Genomic DNA, 11,583 nt, shown 5'->3' with positions numbered 1-11,583 from the left:
AGGCCTCTAAAGAGGCCTGTGGAAAATGAAAGAAGCAATCTGATTGGTTGCTATGGGCAACTGCACCACTCTTCCTCTGCACAGGTTTTGATAAATCTCCCTCAATGTGTTTCACCATAGTCTTCCCCTCTGTGTGTTGTGCTTACAAAAGCCACTGCTGGCTTCAGCTCTTGAATAAGTACTGAACATGTTAACATTTTTCTGACTAACTAGATTTCATTATATAAAGATGCTGTTGACATTTCACCAGATGTAGGTAACAACCAAATAAGCTCAAAAATGAAGTTATGTGTAATAATGTGAAATGACACAAGGGAAAGATAATTTGACACATTAAGAAAGGAAGTTGCAAAAAGGCAATGAAAACTAAGAAAACTGATTAAATCTATCAGTAATAAAGGGAAATTGACAGGCTGTTCACCCGTTCTAAACCCAATACAATGGGTAATAGTGCAGGTGAACAGCAATAAAACAAGGGGTCACTTACATAAATTGGTTCCTAATTGCTACAGTGCTGCTGTGCATAATGGTGGCAGGGAGTTGGCTTGTCGAGCCCCCCTGACTCTGCTATGCACAGCACTATGCTCACCCATCTGACGAGTATTCTAATTTCTTCATTCCGGAGCTGAGAGCCTGCAGGCACCACACCTGTGTAGGCTCTAGTGCTGCATATTGAGGAGGCAGGGAAGCTTGGCTCCCTGTCTCCATTGCACACAGCAGCTCCATAGCAAGGCAGATACCGGGAGGCAGAACCTTTAATCCACTGGACCAATTTCTGTAAGTGACCTCTCGTTTTAATGCTGTTTACCTGCACTATAACCCACTGTATTGGGTTTAGTGTGGATAAACAGCCTGTCAGTTTCTCTTTGCCATTGCTGAAAAAAAAAACCATGTTGAAACTCAGTTAATTTAAAGGAAAACAGTCAGTAAACTCCCCCCGCACTAACCAGAGGTATGCCCCAGATACTCTCCACCATTTGCCCGTTATCTTTATTCTTCTAGATATGCAAATGAGCTGCTAACTGGCACGGGCGGGGTTACAAGGCTCCTTCTGGCACTCTGACATCAGCGCAGCTCGTCTGCTGCACCGCTCGGCTTATGAATATTCATCCCCTCCCTCCTCAGGGGAGTCCTGTACAGAGCGGGGAGGGGAGGAACAGTCGGAGGGAGGGGATGAATATTCATAAGCCGGGCAGTGTGGCAGACGAGCGGCGCTGATGTCAGAGTGTCAGAAGGAGCCTTGTAACCCTGCCTGTGCCAGTTAGCAGCTCATTTGCATATCCAGAAGAATGAAGATAACGGGCGAACGGCGGGATGGATCCGGGCATGGTAGGCAGCATATTGATCAGCATCCCCCGCACTACCAGCCAGTACCTCTGGTTAGTGCCGGGGGTGGGGGGGGGGGAGTTTACTGACAGTTTTCCTTTTAACTGTTTGGATGCTATAATACCCACCATATTTGGAGGAGAAATGGCACTGCACATCAACATATAAAAACCATACCAACAGAGAATTTTTGGGGTGGGAACATCATGGTGTGGGTTGCTTTTCAGCAAATGGTACTGGCAAATTGCACATAACTAAAGAAAGGAGAAATGGACACATTTACTAAGATATTCTTGACAAAAATCTGCTGCCATCTACGTGGATGATGTACATGAAACGAGGTTGGACATCTCAGACGAGGCCAACGGAACCTTCAAGCTTTTAAAAGGGTACTCCGGTGGAAAACTTTTTTATTTTTTTTCTGGTGCCAGAAAGTTAAAAAGATTTCTAAATTACTTCTATTAAATAAAAATCTTAATCCTTCTAGTACTTATATCTGCTGAATACTACAGAAGAAATTATTTTCTTTTTGGAACACAGTGCTCTCTGCTGACATCATGACCACAGTGCTCTCTGCTGACATCTCTGTCGATTTTAAGAACTGTCCAGAGTAGAAGAAAATCCCCATAGCAAACATATGCTGTTCTGGACAGTTCCTAAAATGGACAGAGATGTCAGCAGAGAGCCCTGTGGTCATGATGTCAGCAGAGAGCTCTGTGTTCCAAAAAGAAAAGAATTTCCTCTGTAGTATTCAGCAGCTAATAAGTACTGGAAGGATTAAGAATTTTTAATAGAAGTAATTGACAAATCTGTTTAACTTTCTGGCACCAATTGATTTAAAAAAAATTAATAAAGTTTTTCACCAGAGTACCCCTTTAAGACTGTTTGTGAGACTGAATGGGCCAACTCACATCAGAGCAATGCATGCGACTAGTTTCTCCATAAAGAAGGTATCTTGAAGTCATTACCAAAAAGGCTTTTGTACAAAGTATTAAATAAATATCGGTAAGCATGATCAATACTTTTTACCTGTGTCATTTCACATTATTACACATAACTCATTTTTTTACTTATTTGTTTTGGTTTCTTTGTATGTATGTATGTATGTATGTATGGATTACTTGTTACCAACATCTGGAGAAACTTTTATGTCAAAAGAACCTATGGAAATACATTTAGTGAGAAAAATGGCGATGTGTTTAAAGAGTACTCATCAGTACAACATTCTGCCGGGTGACAACATTCTGCCGGGTGACAACATTCCCCGTGTGACAACATTCCCCGTGTAAACCCACCCTTAGGGGTAGAGGAATCTTAGAGCACTTATGAAACACATCACAACTCTACAAGTAGAGGGACAGTTTAACCCATCACCTAAATCACATTCTTTCTTCCAATCTTTGTTCCTTATGATAACATTTATTTTATTTATTTTTTCCCAGCTACAAGAGGGCTTTGGATGGGATCCCTTCAAGCAACTTTTCTCTGAGTACCAGACCATGTCCAATATTAGCACCGAGAATAAAGACAAAATGAATCTCTGGGCAGAGAAGTTCTCTCAAGTGGTCAATAAAAACCTGGCCCCATTTTTCTTGGCCTGGGGTTGGCCTATTGATGAAGCAGTAAGCCAGAAACTATCCAAGTTGCCTGCATGGGAAGAAGACCCCATGAAAACCTATGCTAAGGCACAATAAATTCATAACACAAAATTAGCATACAACATTTAGTGACAAAATGTTACCTATGTGTCTATGAAAATGATTTTTTCCTCCACTTATCAGGGATATCCATCATCCTGTTTGGTCCTAGCTATAAAGGCAGTGGCTATGAGGATACCCTTTCCCCCAGTAAGAAAAGGGATTGTTCGGCACATGTATGCATATCCTGTGTGTTTTCATTGATTTAACATTTTGAAATGTCTTCTGACTTGATATACTAAGTGTTCTGTAATTGCTCGGCACCAGATGTCAATAAAATAAGTTTACAAAGTAGCCCAGTATTACCAGTCTATTATTTAAAGGATTTTGAGTGTCTGATAAGTGTCTCATTGTAGAGAATGGGGGTTATGCTTCTCTAGGAGAATGAACATGCACCTGGTTATGTTCATCTGGCCATAAAGGAGCAGCACACAATTCTGACCACCTCACCATTCAACCAAAGGGGCATGGAACTCTCATTCTTGTGATCTGGGACCTTATGTGGAGAGAGGAGAAGTGTAGTTTGTAGGGAAACACCTTTAGGGCACAGTGCAAAAAGTTTAATTACTTTGCAAACATGACTCACGATATGATACATACTCTGCTTTAAAAAACTTGTATTAAAGATGATATCAAATGCAACCGTGAAGGTTACAACCCTGACACATGAATTTAAACAAAACCTGTTCGATGGGAATCCCTAACCAGAAATTGTATTTATTGTGTTGATAAACATGTAAGGATTGTTAAAGGGTAGCTCTCATCAAAAAACTTTTGATATATTATAGATTAATGTATGCAGAATAACTTTACAATTGCATGTTATTAAAAAATATGCTTCTTTCTATTTAATTTTCCACTTTGAAGAAATGACCACTAGGGGTCCCCCTACCAGTCCTGGCAGCAAGCATTTCAGACTCATGCTGGAGTCCTAAACACTACGAGCTGCCAGTCTGCTTTGTTCACAAAGGAGAACACTCAGAGCTGCCAGCCTGCTTTGTTCACAGCCTGTTTGGCTGTGAACAAAGCAGGCTGGCAGCTCTGAGTGTTTAGGACTCCAGCATGAGTCAGAAATGCTTGCTGACAGTACTGATCGGGAAAAATACAATAGAAAGAAGCACATTTTTCATTAACATGCTATTGGAAAGTTATTCAACATTCATTAATCTAAAATATATCAAAAGTTTATTTGATGAGAGGTACCCTTTAAAAGATGACAATGTAGATGCCAATTATTGCAGGAATGAAGCAAATTGACAAATGCCATTCCAAAGAGATGGCACAATTCTAAGATGTATTCTAAACGCACACAATGATTTACACATTCCAAATATTTCTTAAAATGAGGACCAAATCTTCCAGATCTAAATAAATATATAGGTACTGTATAGGCCGACATTTATCATTGTCTTTAGACTGTTTTTTGTGTCTACAAAAGGCACAAAAAGTCGCAAGCAGGGTTTATTTGCGCCTTTTTTGCACTTTTTGGTTTACACATTTCTGCTGATTTTGAGTTGTAATCCACTGATTTTGAGTTGAAATCCACCGATTTGGGCAATACACATGATATTGAAGCGATTTATGAACTGCGGCTTTTTGTAAAAAGGTGCAAAAAAAAGGCTCAAAGCCACTGAAAAGTCTCTAAAACTACACCATCCCAGACCTGGCGTAGCTTTTTGGTGTATGTGAAGAGAAATTTCAGAAAATGTTTACCTGCACAAAATATATCAAATGCTCTGTGAACATTTAATAAATTTGGTTCTCCTACACCAGGGGTCTGCAACCTTTAAGACAAAAAGAGCCACTTGGACCCGTTTGCGAAGAAAGAAAAAAAACTGGGAGCCGCAAAACCCCCCTCCCCTGTGATGCCCTGGTTGGGATACACTGGCATACACACACAAAAGGGACTACAACTCCCAGCATGTGTTATTCAGGAGTCTTCAGTCTGTGGTATAACACCAGCATGCTGCCTCTGTAGTCTACTGGGAGTTGTAGTTCACCACACCTCTATTGTATCTCAGTAGTCTCCTGGGAGTTGTAGTTCACCAACACCTATATTGTATCAATATTCTCCTGGGAGTTGTAGCTCACCAACACCTCTATTGTATCTCAGTAGTCTCCTGGGAGTTGTAGTTCACCAACACCTCTATTGTATCTTAGTAGTCTCCTGGGAGTTGTAGTTCGCCAACACCTCTATTGTATCTCAGTAGTCTCCTGGGAGTTGTAGTTCACCAACACCTCTATTGTATCTTAGTAGTCTCCTGGGAGTTGTAGTTCACCAACACCTCTGTTGTATCTTAGTAGTCTCCTGAGAGTTGTAGTTCACCAACACCTCTATTGTATCTCAGTAGTGTCCTGGGAGTTGTAGTTCACCAACACCTCTATTGTATCTTAGTAGTCTCCTGGGAGTTGTAGTTCACCAACACCTCTGTTGTATCTTAGTAGTCTCCTGAGAGTTGTAGTTCACCAACACCTCTATTGTATCAGTATTCTCCTGGGAGTTGTAGTTCACCAACACCTATATTGTATCTGAGTGGTCTCCTGGGAGTTGTAATTCACCAACACCTCTATTTTATCAGTAGTCTCCTGGGAGTTGCAGTTCATACACCAGTGTTTCTCAACCAGGGTGCCTACTGATGTTGCAAAACTACTACTACCAGCATTCCCTGGTTGGGAAACACTGGCATACACACACAGAGGGACTACAACTCCCAGCATATGTCATTCAGCAGTCCCCCACCCCCCCCCCCCATCATTCCCAGTATGATATTTATTCCCCTGCAGTCTTTACATCCCCAGCGTGTGTAATATGTCTCCTCACACATAGAAATCATCCCCAGCCCCTGCAATGCAGTATGTCTCCTCTCCCCTCACCCGCTCTGTGTTTCCCCTGTGCAAACATGAAACCTCCCCGTGAAAAATGAGGTCCTGTGTGTACAGAGCTGGGGGAGGGGAGGAGCTTTTCCCCCGTGAAAACATGAAACCTCCCCGTGAAAAATGAGGTCCTGTCTGTACAGAGAAGGGGGAGGGAGGAGCTGTGTCCGTCCTCACTCTCTCCTTGTATTATGCAGAGCTGCGCTCTTGCGCTCTCCATCCTCCGTGAGGGGGCGTGGCTTCATTATCTGCAGACGTGCGGTGAAAAAATCAAACCCATGGCTCTGCCCTCGATCCTCCCCGCTGTAGCTTTGGAAAACTTGCCCCTCCCTTTTTCACCTCACACCGGAGCCGCGGCAAAGGTGTAAAAGAGCCACATGCAGCTCCGGAGCCGCAGGTTGCCGACCCCTGTCCTACACATTACCAGCACACAAAAAAGGGTGTAAAAAAATGCTTCACTTACACTGCAATGATAAATGTGGGCCATAATGCTTTGCTAGCTTGGTCAAGACACAGTCTTTACTGACCAAGACAATTTCTTCCACAAAAGAAGAGTCTTTTAAACATAGTGAATAACAGGTATTGGGTGGAGCAGAGGTAGCCTACAAAGAAAGTTGTTAGGGTACCTGAAGTTTGCAGTCTTTCCTCTGGCTAACTCTAAAAACTAACAACTCTATACCATCATAGTTACAGTGCAAACCTAACAAAAACCCACACAGATATACAAAACACACACACACAAAAAGCAAAAATAAACCATGCCCAACAACAGAGCCTGCAGAGAATGAGATACAAGTGAGACACTGCAATGTCAAAGGTTCTTTCAGTGAAATTACAGTTTTGATGAAAGGATGAGCAGAAACAACCAATTAGAATCTTTGTGGTGGTTAAGACAAGAAAAAAAAATAAAAAGACAAGCATGTTTGCCAATATTTTGTAAATATTTCCCTAGATGTTTTTGGAGACAGGGGGTTTGACAGCATGGTTAAAATAGTCATGAGCCGCTGCTTAGGGCGACTCGTCCAAGTAGGTAAAGATAGTGGTTTGGGCTAACGTCAGAGATGCACTACCGCCTACCCTAATTCTAATTCAATGTCACAATTTTGCCAGTTTACAAACATCTAAGGCAGGGTTTCCCAACCAGGGTGCCTCCAGATGTTGCAAAACTACAACTCCCAGCATGCCCGGACAGCCTTTGGCTGTCCGGGCATGCTGGGAGTTGTAGTTTTGCAGCAGCTGGAGTCACCCTGGTTGGGAAACACTAATCTAAGGCCTTGATCAAAGGTCCAAAAATCATAACCAAGAAAGAAGGCTGTCGGACTGTGCAGAGACATAAATAGTCCATAAAAGTGGATAAAACTGCAGTCTACAATCTGCAGCGAAACACAGAATAGACAACCCCATGCTCTGTAAAGTATCTTTGCACTCTGATGAAACATTTCTTTAACCTGACCACTGCAATGGATAGTGGGGTCCACATGGGAATCTCAGGCACATGCCTGGGATCATTAGATGAATACCGCTTTCAACTATATCTGCATCTTAAAGATGCAAACACAGTTAAAAAAGTAGGATGGAGTCATTGGCCCCTTGCCCCATCATTTCCTCCTCTAGACGGTGAACCACTGTATCACAACAGAGTTGCACGGGAAAAGTATGGATAACACTACAAGTTACTCTCCCTGGGTAGTGTTGCTCGCGAATATTCGCAATGCGAATTTTATTCGCGAATATCGCATATTCGCGAATTCGTGAATATTCGCGAATATAGCACTATATATTCGTAATTACGAATATTTTTTTTTTTTTTTTTCACAGTACACATCACAGTGATCATCCCTTTCTGCTTCCAGCTTGTGTGGTGTAAAGAAGGCTCTAATACTACTGTGTGAGACCGGTGTGCGAATTTTCGCATATGCTAATTTTCGTATATGCGAATTTTAGCTTATGTTTATTTCTGCATATGCTAATTTTCGCATATGTAAATTTTCGCATACGCGAATTTTCGCATATGGGAAAATAAATCGAGAATATTGCGAATATTCGCGCATATATGCCGAATATTCGTCCATATATTCGCGAATATTCGCGAATTCGAATATGGCCTATGCCGCTCAACACTATCCCTGGGACAGGAATATCACGGGATGTTTTTGCTTTCCTGAGTGTGCTCTGTCTCGCCTGTTTTCCTGCTGTGGTGTCTGGGGTGTTGCAGTATGTAGCAGGGTCTGGTTGTATTAACCCTGGGGGTCAAGATGTTGTTAACCCCTTAGTGTTAGTGATGCCAGGATGTGGTTATTCCAGTATGGTAACCTCCGTCAACCAACCCAAAAAGCGGTTTTGTAATAAAGGAATGTCCACAGCAGGGATTCTGAATAAACTGGAACTTTTACTTTAAATACTTAGGAAACAGCCTTTACAATTATGCAGTTCCTTCAGAGGCAACCGGGACACAGGATACATCGCAGGCTTGCTGGGACTTGTAGTTATGAAGATATTTATGCAGGCCACTGTGCTACTAATATATTCTTTAGCTGTATAGTAGTCACTAGATTTGTAGGGAGCTTGGTAACTCATGTTTTGAAGTGGCTGCAGGTTCTTTAGGCTTTGGCCTAGATTAGATGAATTTGCAGTATATGCAGGGATTGTACTTGCTTTGTAGCCAGGAACTAGGAGAGTGCAGGAACAAGAGAGCTAACGGTGAGACTACAGCCCCTTATATACTAGGATGCTGGACTAAGGCCCATTGGTTGCTAAGCCTGTGGGTCCTGTACCCAAGGAACTCTGGGTATGTCACATGAAAGTGGTTCACATGACTAACACTTTTATACATTTGTACAAACTTTATACATATTGACAATGCATACACAATATATACAATGCACTTAAATAGAACAATAAGACAATTTTTCCCGGGCCTCTGGCTGCAGTAGTAGCCAAACCTTTTCCAATGAAAGCCCTGGGCGGGTTTATTTTGGTCAGTATTACTAAGAAAACATGAGAGAAGCGGATTTGTTGTAGGTATAAACACAACTGTTCCATTTGTGGTGACTGGGTGAGGTAATGATGTTACAGGGTCTGGTGGTATTAACCCTTGATTTGTCGTGACGCCAGGGTGCGGTTGTTTTCTGAATGAGGCCCTGCCGACAACCGTCCCAAAAACGGCAGGGGAATAAATAATGCAATGCCCACAGCAGGATTATGAGATAACTGGAACTTTTACTTAAACTTCTCAGGAAAACAGTCTTTACAGTTATTCAGTTTCTCTTGAGGTTACTGGGATGCAGGATACCTCACAGGCTTTGTAGATAGAGCCTGGTAACTCACGGTTTTGTAGTGGTTGCTGGTTCCTTAGGCTTTGGTTTAGGTAAGATGAATTGAGATATGCTGATTGTGCTTGGCTGAAATCCAGGAGATAAGAGAGAAGAGAGCAAAGAGAGTGAATTTAGAGACTACAGCCCCTTATACACTAAGGAGGCTGGACTACAAAGCCTGTAAGTCCTGAACCCAGATAACTCTGGGTACATCACATGACAATATCACATGACCAGGAAGTCCTATACATTTGTACATCTTTATACACAACTTTTTACATAATTAACAATATGTCTAATACACTTACAATGCCTTATTTGAGGTGAGCAAGGGGTAAGCCCTGCAGGAGAGCCCTGGGAAATGGACAAACTCTAACTGAGTGGACTTAGGACAGGGACAGGACAAGGTCCTTTACTGGGACACCACACATTTATGTTTATAGGGGTTTTAGAAACCTACCTGCTGCAGTAACAATTTTCAGTTTCAGAGATTTCTTCAACTCCTGTGTTGCCGCATTTTTGCACATGTATTACGTCAAACCAATTCTGGCTCAACTGCCGCTCTGAACTGAAAAATGCTCCTAGCCTGGAAGGGGGCATGTGAGCTAAGGCCAGTGGGACACAGGAGAGATCCAAGACTAGCATGAGACGTGTGGGGTTGGTAGTCCTGAGCATTAAGGTGCCCCTATACTTTAGATTACAGTTGATAAAAGTAAATGATTTAAACATGCGGTGAAATGTAACAATGAGCGGTTGTTTTAGCCAACCAATGGCACACTTATTGTCTGAAAAGAAAGGGGGATTTAAAATCATTTGTGAGTGGATGTTTTTTTTTTTTTCTTCTATAAATGATGTTTCGGAACCTTACCAGAATATTTCCAGAAAGATCATTGGCTCGATGTCATTGATCAAAGCCAGTTTGAATAACTTTAACAGCCAATAAGGGACGTGCACAGACATTTTGGAGGGGGCTCAGATAAAATAAAAGGCACTTAATCATAAAATGTTTTATTTTTTTTTACAAATGTTAGTAAAAGCCTTACATATGTTAAAGGGGAACTCTGGTACAGAACATCTTATCCTATCCTACTCACAGGATAGGAGATAACTGTCTGATTGCAGAGAGTCTGACCGCTGTGACCCCCTGCTATCTCCTGTTGTACACCCTGGCTCTTCTCATGTACGGAGCGACCTCAGCACCTTGCATGGATTACTGTCGACCACTGCGCGAAGAGGTGGCCGACATGTCCCTCCGTGTATCTCTATGGGAAAGCCGGAGATACAGCGTTCATTTATCTCTGGCTCTCCCATAGAGATACACGGAGGGACGTGTCAGACACCTCTTTGCGCAGTGGTCGACAGTAATCCATGCATGGTGCTGAGGTCGCTCTGTACATGAGAAGAGCCAGGGTGCACGGCACGAGAGAATGGGGGAGGGGGGTCCCTGCGGTTAGACCCTGTGGATAGGGAATAATATGTTCTGTATCGGAGTTCCCCTTTAACAAAACACAATTCCTGAGGTAGGGGCCTCCGTTGTCATGTCAGCTAAATAGGACCCTGCATCACCCCACGATCAGCCCCCCTAAAACCCACTGGCACCAGTAATTTGCACTTTTAGATGCCACAATAAACTTTGATCATAGCATCTAAAGTGTTAGTTACGGACATTGCTGTGATCGCCGAGGTCTGGCATTAACTGCGTTCTGGCTGCTGCTAACAGCCATTACTTACCGGCTTTGAAGCGAGTTCAGCTCCATATCTCACTTCAAAGTCTTTTAGCATCCTCTAGATGTTCAAAAATTATGTGTATGCGATAATAAAAATGTACTATATAAATTGAATTACAAATAAAGACTAAAAACTATAATACTATTACTTCACATTTGACAGGTTACACTGTCATGAATGATACCTCCAAATGTCTGCTGCAGCTGCACTAGGACAGCAGGCTCTCTCCCTGTATATGAGGGTCCCTACCTGCAGCCATCTCCGTCCAATCAGCGATCTGCTGTTCCATGCCTGCTCAGGTGGCTGAAGCAGCAGAGTGCAGATAACACTGGTCAATGCTATGCTATGGCATAGCATTGAACAGTGTATACAATCAGAATATTTCATATAATAATTCCCTATGGGGACTAAAAAAATGGTATAAAAATAGTAAAAAAAATTTAAGTTAATACATTTGATTTAACCCCTTCCCTAATAAAAGTTTGAATCACCCCCCTTTTCCCATTTAAAAAAAATGTAAACAAAAATAAACCTAAACATACATGGTATCACTGCGTGCGTAAATGTCCAAACTATAAAATTATAATGTTAATTAAACTGTGTGGTCCATTAACCTGTTGGGGACGAAGGGCGTATGCATACGC

At 42.2% G+C, this 11,583-nt stretch overlaps 2 protein-coding genes and 1 long non-coding RNA gene across 11 annotated transcripts in view; 2 read left to right on the top strand and 1 right to left on the bottom strand.

The window, feature by feature from the left end:
- Positions 1-3,317, top strand: part of LOC130368774 (TRPM8 channel-associated factor homolog) — a 78,217-nt gene extending 74,900 nt beyond the window's left edge. For all 5 annotated transcript variants that reach the window (XM_056572976.1, XM_056572975.1, XM_056572978.1 and 2 more), the window contains exon 8: positions 2,769-3,317. In XM_056572976.1, the coding sequence (XP_056428951.1) occupies positions 2,769-3,020 (252 nt within the window). In that variant the 3' untranslated portion in view covers positions 3,021-3,317. The remainder of the gene's footprint in view (positions 1-2,768) is intronic.
- Positions 1-9,818, bottom strand: part of LOC130368778 (uncharacterized) — a 47,504-nt gene extending 37,686 nt beyond the window's left edge. The window contains exon 1 of the long non-coding RNA XR_008892566.1: positions 9,672-9,818. This is a non-coding gene — a long non-coding RNA (uncharacterized LOC130368778). The remainder of the gene's footprint in view (positions 1-9,671) is intronic.
- The window catches only part of LOC130368776 (TRPM8 channel-associated factor homolog), a 62,165-nt gene continuing 59,711 nt past the window's right edge, over positions 9,130-11,583 (top strand). Inside the window, exon 1 of one of the 5 annotated variants that reach the window (XM_056572986.1) lies at positions 9,130-9,264. The gene's annotated coding sequence lies outside the window, so the exon portion shown is untranslated. The other 4 variants (XM_056572981.1, XM_056572979.1, XM_056572985.1 and 1 more) reach the window with 4 other exon arrangements.

The sequence above is a fragment of the Hyla sarda genome, chromosome 4 (assembly GCF_029499605.1).
Source record: "Hyla sarda isolate aHylSar1 chromosome 4, aHylSar1.hap1, whole genome shotgun sequence".
Lineage (NCBI taxonomy): Eukaryota > Metazoa > Chordata > Amphibia > Anura > Hylidae > Hyla > Hyla sarda.
This window is presented reverse-complemented; position numbering and strand designations above follow the sequence as displayed.